The sequence below is a fragment of the Palaemon carinicauda genome, chromosome 20 (assembly GCF_036898095.1).
Source record: "Palaemon carinicauda isolate YSFRI2023 chromosome 20, ASM3689809v2, whole genome shotgun sequence".
Lineage (NCBI taxonomy): Eukaryota > Metazoa > Arthropoda > Malacostraca > Decapoda > Palaemonidae > Palaemon > Palaemon carinicauda.
Window position 1 is genome coordinate 116,352,254 of NC_090744.1, and position 15,917 is coordinate 116,368,170.

At 36.8% G+C, this 15,917-nt stretch overlaps 1 protein-coding gene across 3 annotated transcripts in view; it reads left to right on the top strand.

Moving 5' to 3' along the window:
* Positions 1-9,596, top strand: part of LOC137614420 (secernin-3) — a 58,362-nt gene extending 48,766 nt beyond the window's left edge. For all 3 annotated transcript variants that reach the window (XM_068344229.1, XM_068344227.1, XM_068344228.1), the window contains exons 7-8: positions 6,217-6,381; positions 8,404-9,596. In XM_068344229.1, coding sequence (XP_068200330.1) covers positions 6,217-6,381; positions 8,404-8,631 — 393 coding nt within the window. In that variant the 3' untranslated portion in view covers positions 8,632-9,596. The remainder of the gene's footprint in view (positions 1-6,216; positions 6,382-8,403) is intronic.
* The last annotated feature ends 6,321 nt before the right edge of the window (positions 9,597-15,917 follow it).

Consider the following 15,917-nt stretch of genomic DNA (forward strand, 5'->3'; position numbering starts at 1 on the left):
ACTTTGGACCTTGTGGGGTCAACCTACCATAGATCTGTTTGCCACCTCCATAACCAAGAGACTTCCTCTGTATTGTTCTCCTGTTCCAGACCCTGCAGCAGTTCATGTGGATGCCTTTCTACTGAACTGGTCCCATCTCGACCTGTACGCATTCCCTCCGTTCAAGATAATAAACAAGGTTCTGCAGAAATTCGTCTCGCACGAAGGGACACGGCTGACGCTGGTTGCTCCCCTTTGGCCTGCAAGAGAATGGTTCACAGAGGTACTACAATGGCTAGTAGACTTCCCCAGGACTCTACCTCTAAGAGTGGACCTTCTACGTCAACCTCACGTAGACAGGTTGCACCCAAACCTCCACGCTCTTCGGCTGACTGCCTTCAGACTGTCGAAAGATTCGCTAGAGCTCGAGGCTTTTCGAAGGAGGCAGCCAGTGCGATTGCCAGAGCAAGAAGGGTTTCCACTCGTAGAGTCTACCAGTCTAAGTGGGAGGTCTTCCGAAGCTGGTGTAGAGCCAATTCGATATCCTCTACCAATACCTCTGTGACCCAAATAGCTGACTTCCTTCTTCATCTTAGGAATGAGAGATCCCTTTCAGCTCCTACGATTAAAGGATATAGGAGTATGTTGGCCTCAGTTCTCCGCCACAGAGGTTTGGACCTGTCTTCCAACAAGGACCTTCAAGACATTCTTAAGTCTTTTGAGACGTCTAAAGATCGTCGTCTTTCCACTCCAGGCTGGAATCTAGACGTAGTCTTAAGGTTCCTTATGACATCTAGGTTCGAACCTCTCCAGTCAGCTTCATTCAAGGACCTTACCCTCAAGACTCTTTTTCTCGTTTGCCTTGCAACAGCTAAGAGAGTCAGTGAGGTTCATGCCTTCAGCAAGAACATTGGTTTCACAACCGAATCGGCTACATGTTCTTTTCAGCTTGGATTCCTAGCAAAGAACGAGCTTCCTTCACGTCCTTGGCCTAAATCGTTCGAGATACCTAGCCTCTCCAACATGGTAGGTAACGAACTAGAGAGAGTTCTTTGCCCTGTCAGAGCTCTCAAATATTATCTCAAGAGGTCTAAACCTCTCCGAGGACAGTCAGAAGCCTTATGGTGTGCTATCAGGAAACCCTCGAGACCCATGTCCAAGAATGGGCTTTCGTATTATATAAGGCTTCTGATCAGAGAAGCACATTCTCACTTAAAGGAGGAAGACCTTGCATTGCTGAAGGTAAGGACCCACGAAGTAAGAGCCGTAGCTACTTCGATGGCCTTTAATAAAAACCGTTCTCTGCAGAGCATAATGGATGCAACCTATTGGAGGAGCAAGTCAGTGTTTGCATCATTTTATCTGAAAGATGTCCAGTCTCTTTACGAGAACTGCTACACCCTGGGACCATTCGTAGCAGCGAGTGCAGTAGTAGGTGAGGGCTCAGCCACTACATTCCCTTAATCCCATAACCTTTTTTAACCTTTCTCTTGAATGCTTTTATTGTTGTTTTTATGGTTGTTACGGTAGGCTAAGAAGCCTTCCGCATCCTTTTGATTTGGCGGGTGGTCAATTCATTCTTGAGAAGCGCCTGGGTTAGAGGTTGTGTAGAGGTCCTTTAGTAGGGGTTGCAACCCTATATACTTTAGCACCTTTGGGTTGATTCAGCCTCCAAGAGGAACGCTGCGCTCAGTAAGGAAGACGAACTTAAAAAAGAGGCAGAGTAACGGTTCAATTCGACTTCCTTACCAGGTACTTATTATTTCATTGTTATTTGAGATAACTGTTATATGAAATTTGGGATACTTAGCTATCCTTTAATCTTGTACACTGGTTTTCACCCACCCCCCTGGGTGTGAATCAGCTACATGATTATCGGGTAAGTTTAATATTGAAAAATGTTATTTTCATTAGTAAAATAAATTTTTGAATATACTTACCCGATAATCATGATTTAATTGACCCTCCCTTCCTCCCCATAGAGAACCAGTGGGACCGAGGAATAATTGAGGAGGTGTCAACAAGAAGTACTATAGTACCTGGCCACAGGTGGCGCTGGTAAGTACACCCCCTTCTAGTATTGTGATAGCTGGCGTATCCCTCCTTAGATTTCTGTCGGGCAACGGAGTTGACAGCTACATGATTATCGGGTAAGTATATTCAAAAATTTATTTTACTAATGAAAATAACATAATTCATCAATTGAAGCTTCATATTACAGTTCAGAATAAAAACCTTCCAATATCATTTATTTACATCATCATTGCCAATATTCCGTTGTTCATTAAAACCAGTGGTGAATATTGGAAAAACCGACAAATAAAGGGCACTCGCAAAAAAAAAGGAAAAAAAAAAGTCCCAAAATTTGCGAAAGTTTTATAATCATAAAGCGAAGTTATAGTAAGTCAGAAGATTGATATATTTTAAAAAATAAAGAAATCTTATTTTACTGATACCACACTAGCCTTTATTTTTTGATTCCACATTTTTTATGTTAATGTCAGTACTGTATTTCTGATTTTCTTTGTTAGATGTTAAAAGTAATCTAGTTTCAACTCATAAGATTTAACATTAAAAGTAAATTTGTTATTTTTTCTAGTACAGTAATGTGTAAAATACCTAGTACCAAGTACTAGGCCTAATTGTAACATACCCCAGTATAGCCGTTCCTCCCGTGAAGGAAAAAACGAGGTATTATGGAGTTAAGGCAGGGGAAGAAGAGAGTCAAATTCTCCCCACTGTCAAAACATAACCAGATGCGTTGCTCAATCTCAGTGAGAAAACATTCAGATACTTGAGTAGCGTCATATGTAGGAACTCGTAGAAGTCTAGTGCCATCGTATGTGCCCACTCAAAGAAAGACAGTTAGGTCGATCTTGTATTTGAATACAGTTAACAGAAACCACAATTGTTAAGAGCTGTAATCTTTAGCATGGACAATCTTTGACAATCCATTAATGTAAACCTTGGATATTGCTTGATGGAGCCTAAAAGATATAGTTTGTGAGGAAGTACTGTTTTAAGAGACTAATAAGAAGGTCCTGACAAACTCCAATACCCAAGTCCAAACTAGAAGTGTTTCACTGTGACTTAGGAATTGATTAATGAAAACGATAAAACAGATTGAGACTCGCAATCATTCCCCAATGAGGCAAGTTAGAAAATTACGCTACTTAACAAATCTTCAGGAATGAGGAAGATAGTGTATATTTGCCATTTTTTATTTATTATATCCATCTGAGATAGTTCTACCATATGTGAGTGTTAGTCTTGTGCATTCATCTTGATTGCGTTGTGATTAAATCAGTTTACGGTCTCATAGATTCTGTATTGAAAAATGAATTTTTTTTACTCATTATTGTTCTGCACATTTATTGTACTGTATTTGCTTATCATCATGTATTGTTACCCTTTTTTTCTGTTCTTTCCTTTGTTAATTGTAATGAAATTTGTATTTCTATGAATTGGTATAGTACCTGCACCACTATATTGCATTTATATTCCAGAATTTTGTATTTTTATTAGTATTTAAAAAGTTTATCAATCAAGGTTGGTGGTGATTACACCATCCTATTTGGATATTTCACTATACGTTCCCCAGTTGAGTAAGCGGTTGAGTGGCAAGTGCAAATCGATCATACTCGGAATTAATTAATCTCCAGATGTTGAAAAAAGCAACTCTTGCATTTAATCAAAATATCTTCAACCCTGTAAAAAAAGGATTCAATCCATTCAACCAAGGCACTTTCATTATGTTTTCAGACACAAGATTTTGTGCAAAGGTTTTCTATGCAGTATATTGTCAAGTCGTGGACTTTGATATGCTCTAACCTTATGAGAAAATTCTCATGGTCATTTCCATTGAACCATCTTTTAGAAAAGTCTGACGTAAAAACAAACATTTGCAGTGAAATTATTTACTTTACTTTGATGGCTGCTTTTCCGGTCCCATACAGCAGGGGAACCCCACTCTCTTCAGGACCTCCACTGTCGTTTTACCTTGTTCGTTCAGAGTATTTAACGTTTCATATCGCGTATTGTTCATTTACTGTTAAATCGTCACTGTTGAAAGACTCATGAAATAAGAAAGTCTTCAGTTTCCTCTTGAAAGCCTTATGTCTTCAATCATTCGAATGTTTCGTGGGAGCTTATTATATAGTCTCTGGGCCGCATATTTAAAGGCTCTGGAGCCTAAAGTAGACATAAGTCTAATGAAGGAATCCAAACTAGAGAATCTTCATTTCCATGAGAATCAAAATATTCCTGTCTTTGCTGTTTTCCTCAGAATAGGTGTCTTTCTTACTTGCATTTTTGATAAGCCTTCTTTTCATCCAAGAAGCTAATGCAACTTGAGGGTTACAAAGTAAAATTTGAGTCCCATGACTGATTTTATTATAGAGCAATTATTGGTATTAATTAGTATTTAGGGGAAACCCCCCAACCACTACTTTATCAACTTCAATACTACCTAAGCAGCAATCAAAGTTGGAAGAGCAGAATGCTAAAAGCCAAATGACCCCAACAAGAAAAGTAGCTCATTATGGGAGAGAAACGGATAAGTAAAAGATATACAATTAGCAAGAAAAATAACAAGTTTATACAGTAGAATGTAGTTAAGATAGCTAACAGGTAGACTGTGAAGTAAGTCTTTGGTAAAACTGCATAATAAAAAAGCATTTGCACTAGTTTAGGCTGACGTTACATAGGTTCAACTATTTGATTGAAAATACCATTCTACAGCTTGGGAAAAGGTGGAATAAAACTTGATAGAATAATGTTTGGTATTAAAATGTGAAAGGAATGGCATACATAGTATGCAGTGAATGATATAATCTGGGAAGAGTTGAATGGAAAGGATAATCAGAATTATTAAAATTCCTAAATGGCACATATGAAGAGCAAATTGAAAAGCAGTACCCAATATTGATATCCAGGGCACTGTTAAGTGTAATCGACCAAAACTTTTAGTCCAACAATTTGAGGAGTCAACTGCTGAAGACTAGACAGCAGATATAGCCACTGGGACATAAGAGACCATTCAATGCCTAATCGCAACTTGAGGGAAACAATTGAATTTGAACTATGAAGCTCAGAGACATTGAAGGTAAAATAAAGTCAAGTTAGCTATAGTAATATTTTACTAAATGGCATCAATATTGGGATATCTACTGAATATTGAGAGAATTATTACTCTACTTAGAAACACCTATCCTAAATTCTATTATCTTCTGGAGGTGATATTTTAGTAAATGGCTCATCAATATTGGGATATCTACTGAATAGTGAGAGAATTAGTACTCTACTTGGAGACACCTTTCCTAAATTCTTCTGGAGGTTATTCATAACATGCAAATAATCTTAATTTTTTCAAGACTCAGTCCTATTTCTAAGCTAAATACTTCCTTTAGATAACTCTGCATGACTTTGTTGTTCAGCAAATTCAGTGGTATTGTTAATAAAAGATATTAGCTGTCTTCACCTCATAAATATTTAAGTATATCAGTTTCTTGAATAAAGGTTTCATGGTCACATCTTGTTGAGAGTCTAAGCTGTCTTGTAATCTATGTAAATAGCTTTCTGCTGACTTTATATTTGTATATTATTGTAAATATGTATAGTTTTTAAATACCTTTTTATTCTGGTTTTAATCTTTAGGCATTATATGTACAGTCTCTTGTTTAACTGTAACTGTTGACCAGTGGTTGTGAAAGTTGCTTGAATATAATTTTGCACAGGTATTAAAGTCTTATTCATTATAAACATTAAATTCTGCAAAAAAAGACCAGGAGAGAATATAATAGAAGAAACTATAGATTCAATTGTCCTTAATTAATATTAAAAAATATCAAAGTTAATTTGCATGTTAATTATTATAAAATAAGTGCTTACAATTTAAAAAAAAAATCTATATAGAATTAAAATAATAGAATACTGTATGTGCTAAAAGCAGAAATAAGTTAAATGTACTGTATTACCCTCATAATATAAGACATATTAATAATGAAATTGGAATATTATTTGTAAAATCCCTGAAAACAAATACACTTCTATTTAAATTGTATTTTTAAAGTTTTCAATTACGTCGTCTTAACCTTATACAGTATTAATGTCTTTGTAAATATTTTAAAAACTAATAACAGCATTTGCTAAAGTAATTCTAATGCTAAAAGCAAGAATGAGAGGCTGTCAGTATCATCAATTGTATGTTTTGAGCTTAATTTTACTTTGTGTCACCAGGTTTCGGTGTTGAGCACAGGATCGCAAAGACCTAGTTGCCATTGGTTCACAGGGACTCCAGACCCTCAGCGTTCCGTATTCAAGCCATTCATCTTCACTAGCAATGTCAAGATTTCACCACACATACAGAGTCCTAAAATTCCTGATGATCAAGACCCAGCAAAGGTAGATAAGAAAGAATATTGTACTTTTATGTTACCATTGAGTAATTACGGTGTGGGTTTTTTTTTTTTTTTTTACATACATATATATATGTTGATGTCGGCTACCCCCCAATTTTGGGGGGTAGCCGACATCAACAAAGAAACAAAAACAAAAAGGGGACCTCTACTCTCTACGTTCCTCCCAGCCTAACAAGGGACTCATGAAATAAGAAAGTCTTCAGTTTACTTTTGAAAGCCTTAATGTCTTCAATCATTCGAATGTTTCGTGGGAGCTTATTATATAGTCTCGGGGCTGCATATTTAAAGGCTCTGGAGCCTAGAAACTCCCTTTTTTTTTGTGAATGGGGTTAACTCATTTAACCCTTTTACCCCCAAGCTATTTGGAACTTTCCAACCCTTAACCCCCAGGTGTTTTTTTTTTTTTTTCAAGCACATTTTTCAATATATTTTTTAAAATTGCTCTAACAGCCTTAATTTTTGTCATAGAGAGGTCAGGTTGGTCTCATTATTTTGGAAAATGCCTGAAGTTTCTCATAAAGTTATCAAAAATATGCAAAAAAAATGTAAATAGCAGTTTTTTGCAAGGACGTACCGGTACGTCCATGAGGGTAAATGTATGAGTTTTGTGAAACGTACCAGTACGTCCAATGGGGGTAAAAGGGTTAATAACTTTAATCTATTTTTTGTTGTTGTTGTATATTGTCCTTTCCTCGGACTTGTGGCTTTTTCTTGTTTCATATATGCTTGATAACTTGAAAATGATATGGGGCATTTAAGGCTACTGAGATACTGACTTTCTTCACTACTTTCAGTGGTCTTATAGAGATGGACTTAAAGTCCATCTCTGCTGAGCTTGAGGCTCTGTGTAAATAAATAAGTAATTTATTCATACACATATAAAAAGCTTTTGCTCTTTATAAAAAGGATTGTCTTCAGTGGAGTTGGCACAACAGTTGAAAATGTTGATGAGGTAGTTAATAACAGGTGGTAAGTGCGGCCGAATTACCTCGCCGCTCTCCTGTTAACCCTTTTACCCCCAAAGGACGTACTGGTACGTTTCACAAAAGCCATCCCTTTACCCCCATGGACGTACCGGTACGTCCTTGCAAAAAAAGGCTATAAAATTTTTTTTTTTTCATATTTTTGATAATTTTTTGAGAAAATTCAGGCATTTTCCAAGAGAATGAGACCAACCTGACCTCTCTATGACAAAAATTAAGGCTGTTAGTGCAATTTAAAAATAATATATTGAAAAATGTGCTTGAAAAAAAAAAATGCCTGGGGGTTAAGGGTTGGAAATTTCCAAAGAGCCTGGGGGTAAAAGGGTTAAACTGCTAATGAGGTAGCTAATAACAGGTGGTAAGTTCAGCCAAATAATCTCACTGCTCTCCTGTCAAAGACTTCAATTTTGTCTTAGGCTGGGCTGTATCAGTTTATGGATAAACTAGAAATGGATCCACTAAATGCACCTTAGGGGCATGATTGAGCCGCTTTGTTACAGCAGAACATAAAGGGCCCATGTGTGGGATGTGACCCTAGTTCTCAGGGCTCTTTGACGTAAACTGTATGAGCCTTTGAGGTCATCAGACAGATCTGACTCACTTTATTTTAATTGTATATATGAGAGAAAACTTTATTGAATATTTGCTTGGCAATATTATAACATTGGCCCCAACTCTCATCCAGCTATATATTTCTAGATATTTCACTACCCTTATTCTTATTTTCAGAAATAAATGTAACTTTTTAGCTAAAAAGATACTTCTGTTTCTTGTAAAATCGTAAATTACATTTTATCACAAATAATTGAAATTTAAGAAATAACATGCAGTACAGTAGTATGTTGCTAATAGATTATTATAAAGATAATTCCAAAATGTAATTTAAGAATAGGGTAAAAATAAATGCTTGCATGTACAGCATTCTTTAAATAAAAAGGGTTTAGAAATCTTTATCCAAAGAGGAAATATCTATTTATATTCAATATTTTTAAAAAGACTGTGCAGTATATTTTTCTTCGCAGATTGTCCCGCGATTTGCCAAGAAGGTAAACCGTACCCATCTCTTGTACCGTCGTCAACAAGCTGCAACAGAAAATGGAGGAAGTATTGTGGAGACGCTTCGAGACCTGGAGAGGAAATGTGTCCAAGAAACTGAAGCCTGCCTTGAAAACTTTGATATGGAGAGGTTGTCCGAAATGGATGACTTGTTTAAAGATTGTGTCGACTCCGAGCTCAAGTTTTATAAGTAATTTTGTAATGTTTGCAAATTTCTTGACCCATAGTAAAGCAGCTGTATTGATATTAATGATTGGGGAAAAAAAAAAATAGAATTTGGTGTGGCCTTTATTGCCTCATAAACCAACTAGTCTGCTATTGATACAGTTTGTCCAATCATTCTTTGCAGATTTTGAGGCCTCAATTGTCAAAAGAATAAGATATATATAGTCAAGTTGTGATGGTGCATTAAGCATTTATTTCTTTCGGAAATGGTGATTCTTGCCAAACTTTCCTTGAACATTTTTAATGCATGAAGAATATATATTGTATACCATTATATTTAATGGCATAGCCTCCCAATGAGTTCTTCCAACAATCTTTCTTAAAACTAGCAAATGATTGCATGTGTTGCACTTCTTCCTAAGAGTTTTTGTAAGGTTATCATTTCTTATTTATCAGATACGTATTGAATTAGGAACTGTTACTTTATCAGTCAGCATTAGAAAAAAATAGGTATTGGATATTTCCTGACAAAAAAATGAATCACAAGGACTACAGGAAGTGAGTTGTTTAAAATGGCAAACAAATTATTCTTAAACTTTGCATACTTGCAATGAGTTTTGGAAGTCATTTATTAAAATTGTTAAGCAATACATTGCAAAGTTGAAAGAATAATTTCTTTTCTCCAGATTTATGAAGACAATTTTATTTGTAGCCAAAGGAATTTTAGTTTAGTGAAAGCATGTTTACAAGTCCAAAACAAACGGAATTGTTTATATGGTGACTGGTGGATGAAACAGGGTTCGGAAGATATTTGACATTGCATGATATGGAGATGTACTTATCAATCGATTATTCTATATTTTCGGAGCTTCCTCTTTGCCACATATTCTACCTTGTGCTGTAGCTTCAGGTAAGTTGAAAATATCTGGCTTTCAGGAAATTTGTGTTTGATATTCTCTTATTTTTTCTTGGTAACTTTTTAGTTACTAGAATAGTTGAAAATATCTGGCTTTCAGGAAATTTATGTTTGGTATTCTCTTATTTTTTCATGGTAACTTTTTAGTTACTAGAATAGTTGAAAATATCTGGCTTTCAGGAAATTTATGTTTGATATTCTCTTATTTTTTCATGGTAACTGTCTAGTTACTAGAGTAAAGAAAAAAATAGCTTTATTTCTGCAATATTATCAGAAGTAAGTTTGTGGTAATCTCTTAATTTTTCATGGTAACTTTTTAGTTACTAGAGTAAAGAAAAATTTAAGCTTTATTTCTGCAATATTATCAGAAGTATTTTTGGTATTCTCTTATTTTTTCATGGTAACTTTTTAGTTACTAGAGTAAAGAAAAATTTAGCTTTATTTCTGCAATATTATCAACAGGTCTTACCACATTTATGGAAATTACAAAGGAAATTGTATTAGGATGTGAAGAATCATTTTTATTTCTTGTATTTCTACAGAGTTTTTTTAATTTCTTAAAATAACCAAGTTTAAATTGCACGGGATAATCACCCCTTCTTAGCAAATAACACATGAAAGTTTACAATCATACAGTTGGTTTGTGCTGTCTTCCTGAGATATTTTTTTCTTTGATAAGATCTTTAAATCCTGAATGGTAAAGTGGGGTGTGTGGTCAACCTTGACCTGTTGTGGGTGATAAAAAAAAAATAAACCAAAGACATGGTGATAGTATTAATTAGAATAATAAATCAAGTACAGGTATATTAATTTATTTCATGTACGCTGTAAGTAGATCATTATTGATGGATTTTCTGCTTACCTTAAAATAGTTTATTATTGTCATGTATCATATTAATCATAAACTTTTGTAGAGACGTTGAAAGACTTGAAGCATCGTTGTTCAATGCTGTGTCTCAACCATATTTCTTGGTAAGCATACATACATACATATACCAAAGGCACTTCCCCCAATTTTGGGGGGTAGCCGACAACAACAAGAAACAAAACAAAAAGGGGACCTCTACTCTCTACGTTCCTCCAGCCTAACCAGGGACTCAGCCGAGTTCAGCTGGTACTGCTAGGGTGCCACAGCCCAACCTCCCACATTTCCACCACAGATGAAGCTTCATACTGCTGAGTCCCCTACTGCTGCTACCTCCGCGGTCATCTAAGGCACCGGAGGAAGCAGCAGGGCCTACCGGAACTGCGTCACAATCGCTCGCCATTCATTCCTATTTCTAGCACGCTCTCTTGCCTCTCTCACATCTATCCTCCTATCACCCAGAGCTTTCTTCACACCATCCATCCACCCAAACCTTGGCCTTCCTCTTGTACTTCTCCCATCAACTCTTGCATTCATCACCTTCTTTAGCAGACAGCCATTTTCCATTCTCTCAACATGGCCAAACCACCTCAACACATTCATATCCACTCTAGCCGCTAACTCATTTCTTACACCCGTTCTCACCCTCACCACTTCGTTCCTAACCCTATCTACTCGAGATACACCAGCCATACTCCTCAGACACTTCATCTCAAACACATTCAATTTCTGTCTCTCCATCACTTTCATTCCCCACAACTCCGATCCATACATCACAGTTGGTACAATCACTTTCTCATATAGAACTCTCTTTACATTCATGCCCAATCCTCTATTTTTTACTACTCCCTTAACTGCCCCCAACACTTTGCAACCTTCATTCACTCTCTGACGTACATCTGCTTCCACTCCACCATTTGCTGCAACAACAGACCCCAAGTACTTAAACTGATCCACCTCCTCAAGTAACTCTCCATTCAACATGACATTCAACCTTGCACCACCTTCCCTTCTCGTACATCTCATAACCTTACTCTTACCCACATTAACTCTCAACTTCCTTCTCTCACACACCCTTCCAAATTCTGTCACTAGTCGGTCAAGCTTCTCTTCTGTGTCTGCTACCAGTACAGTATCATCCGCAAACAACAACTGATTTACCTCCCATTCATGATCATTCTCGCCTACCAGTTTTAATCCTCGTCCAAGCACTCTAGCATTCACCTCTCTCACCACTCCATCAACATACAAGTTAAACAACCACGGCGACATCACACATCCCTGTCTCAGCCCCACTCTCACCGGAAACCAATCGCTCACCTCATTTCCTATTCTAACACATGCTTTACTACCTGTGTAGAAACTTTTCACTGCTTGCAACAACCTTCCACCAACTCCATATAACCTCATCACATTCCACATTGCTTCCCTATCAACTCTATCATATGCTTTCTCCAGATCCATAAACGCAACATACACCTCCTTACCTTTTGCTAAATATTTCTCGCATATCTGCCTAACTGTAAAAATCTGATTCATACAACCCCTACCTCTTCTAAAACCACCCTGTACTTCCAAGATTGCATTCTCTGTTTTATCCTTAATCCTATTAATCAGTATTCTACCATACACTTTTCCAACTACACTCAACAAACTAATACCTCTTGAATTACAACACTCATGCACATCTCCCTTACCCTTATATAGTGGTACAATACATGCACAGACCCAATCTACTGGTACCATTGACAACACAAAACACACATTAAACAATCTCACCAACCATTCAAGTACAGTCACACCCCCTTCCTTCAACATCTCAGCTTTCACACCATCCATACCCGATGCTTTTCCTACTCTCGTTTCATCTAGTGCTCTCCTCACTTCCTCTATTGTAATCTCTCTCTCATTCTCATCTCCCATCACTGGCACCTCAACACCTGGAACCGCAATTATATCTGCCTCCCTATCATCCTCAACATTCAGCAAACTTTCAAAATATTCCGCCCACCTTTTCCTTACCTCCTCTCCTTTTAACAATCTTCCATTTCCATCTTTCACTGTCTCTTCAATTCTTGCGCCGGCCTTCCTTACTCTCTTCACTTCTTTCCAAAACTTCTTCTTATTCTCTTCATATGACTGACCCAGTCCCTGACCCCACCTCAGGTCAGCTGCCCTCTTTTCCTCACGTACCTTGCGCTTTACTTCCACCTTTTTCTCTCTATATTTTTCATACTTCTCTATACTATTACTCTGCAGCCATTCTTCAAAAGCCTTCTTTTTCTCTTCCACTTTTACCTTCACTCCTTCATTCCACCATTCACTGCCCTTCCTCATGCTGCCTCCAACAACCTTCTTGCCACATACATCACTTGCAATCCCAACAAAATTTTCTTTTGCTAACTTCCACTCCTCCTCTAAATTACCAGTTTCTCTTACTCTCACCTCGTCATATGCCATTTTCAACCTTTCCTGATATTTACTTTTTACCCCCGGTTTTATTAGCTCTTCAACCCTCACTAGCTCCCTTTTACATCCACCCACTCGATTCCCCCACTCTTTGGCTACAACCAATTTTCCTTCCACCAAAAAATGATCAGACATACCGTTAGCCATACCCCTAAACACGTGCACGTCTTTCAATCTTCCAAACATTCTTTTTGTTATCAACACATAATCCATTAATGCCCTTTCTACTACTCTTCCATTTGCCACTCTTACCCATGTATACTTATTTTTATCTTCCTTTTTAAAAAAGCTAGCACTTATTACCATCTCTTGTTCAACACACATATCTACCAGTCTCTCACCACTCTCATTTTCACCTGGTACGCCATATTTCCCAATGACACCTTCTACCTCTCCAGCACCCACTCTAGCATTTAAGTCACCCATAACAACTACATAATTCCTTCTACCCAGTCCTTCTACACACCTAGTTAATTCACTCCAGAACTCATTCCGCTCTTCTTCACTTTTCTCACTACCTGGCCCATACGCACTGACAAACGCCCAACATTCCCTACCCAACCTAACCCTTACCCACATTAACCTAGATGATATCTCCTTCCATTCCACTACTTTACCTGTCATCCATTCACTCAACAATAAAGCCACACCCTCTCTCGCTCTTCCCCTTTCAATCCCAGACACTCTACCAGACATTTCACCAAACATCACTTCACCCTTTCCTTTCATCTTTGTCTCACACAAGGCCAATACATCCATCCTTCTACTTCTAAACATACTTCCAATCTCACATCTTTTACTCTCTATCGTACTACATCCACGCACATTCAAACACCCCAAAACTAGAGTGCGGGGAGCAGTCACTCTCCCCCCAGCTCCATCTCTTTGTTGCTGTCTCACAGGATACTTTTACAGGAGAGGGGGTTCCCAGCCCCCTCGTCCTGTCCCTTTTAGTCGCCTCTTACGACACGCAGGGATAACGTTGGCGCTATTCTAATTTTTATATGCCCCCGCGGCCACAGGGGGCATAAGAGTTTTATTAATTTGGATTTTTAAAATGTTATTTTAACCATTTTTAACATTAAAATTTATCATATCTACTGATCTGAAAGTGAATTATGTTATTCCCAGAAAAGATCAGATTAGCAGAACAAGTGCATTTTTTCATGAATTACACAAATCAGCTTTAATGTAATTCAGCAGAAGAATGTATCAGTCACTGAAGACCCATGTACTGTACTGGATGTCAATTTTGTCTTCATTATTAAGAGCAAAGGGAAAGTTTCTCAAAGCATCTAAATTCCAATTTGTGAACCGATTTGCTTGTCATGGCATATTCTTTGGAGATGGCTTCTCGTAGAAACCACATCATTGCCTTTGTATTGTGTAAATCCTCTGATACCTCCAGCTAAACCAAACAGGTTGTTACATTCCATGAATATACACACTCCATTCATAACCTATTTACAGAAGCTTAATTATAATTCTTGATAACCTACTTAACAGTTCTATGCACAGTGAATGTTTTATACAAGGTACTACAGATTCTTTGGCAAGTATTACTCAAATTATCATTGTAGTGTACCAGGTATTTGCTAATAGTAAAATACAATTATATAGCAACATCTTAAGACCGTTTGTGGTAATAACTGTTACCAATACAGTAACTGGTAATATTTCAAGTTTTTTTTTCTCAAATATTTTTTGTTCTGCCCAATAAAGATATCCTTCATGAAATATCAGCCTTAATTTAGTGGTTTGGTAAATTATTTTACATTGAAAAGCCTTTATGTTTGTATTTGCCTATTTCATCATCAGTTATGATGGATAAGTTGAGCATAGTCTTAGATTTCTGGTCATAATTATAGAGAAATATTCTAAAATGCATGTCGACAGAATGGAATTGTAAGCGTTGTGCTAAGTTGCTGCCCTCTATTAATGCTTCACTATTATTATTTTATGAAAAATTTACTCTAGAAGAATAATAATTTGGAATATTAATAATCATTTATACAGAAAAGTTGCAGTTTAAATGTCTGCCAAGGAAGTTAATGGAAAAACTTGTGTAAAACATTCACATTATTGAAGACCGATATTTTACGAGATGAATTATTTACATCTCGTGGAATAAAAAACGACCGTTACATAGAACTAAATATCAAGCTATGATGTGAAAAGGTTTGATAAATACAATCACTTAATTGTTATATAAGGTAAGAGAAACCTGAAACTATGTGAAACCTGTTTGGTTCTCTGTTACTTAGCACTGTAATCCCCGAGCACGATTTCTGGAGGACTTGGCCTGTTCCCTTCACTCTGTAGCAGGAGGCACCTCACCGCTACCCATAATAAAACTTGCAGTTTCTCAGTTAAAGGTTTTTATTGTGAAAATTAACCTTTTGTGTTTGTTAACCCTTTTACCCCCGGGGTATTTGGAAATTTCCAACCCTTAACCCCCAGGGGGTTATTTTTATCGCATCACATTTTGCAGTATACTTTTTTTAAATAGCTCTAACAGGCTTAATTTTTGTCATAGAGAGGTCAGGTTGGTCTCATTCTCTTGGAGAATGCCTGAATTTTCTCATAAAATTATCAAAAATATGAAAAAAAAAATTTTTATAGCATTTTTTGTAAGGACGTACCTGTACGTCCATGGGGGTAAAGGGATGGCTTTTGTGAAACGTACCAGTACGTCCTTTGGGGGTAAAAGGGTTAAATACTGCAGATTCATACATACTGTTGTAATTTCATAAAAAAAACTATTAGCATTTACCAGGCCAAATAATGTTAAACCCTACATATTTACAATACTTGTTACTGGATTTTATATTTAAAACCCTTTCACTGTATATTGAATCAAACTAAAATATTCACTTTGATTTCAACCACTGAACAGTATCGTACAGGCATACTTCTTGGCATCTGCATCTAACTATTTTAATCTTTTCTTTCAGATTTAATAAATGGTCTTGAAGACGTTTGCATTCGAGAGATATAAATGGAAGAAGCCAAAGACATGCAGTGTTTCCTGATGACCTTAATTCTGTGAGTTTTCAGTTCTACCT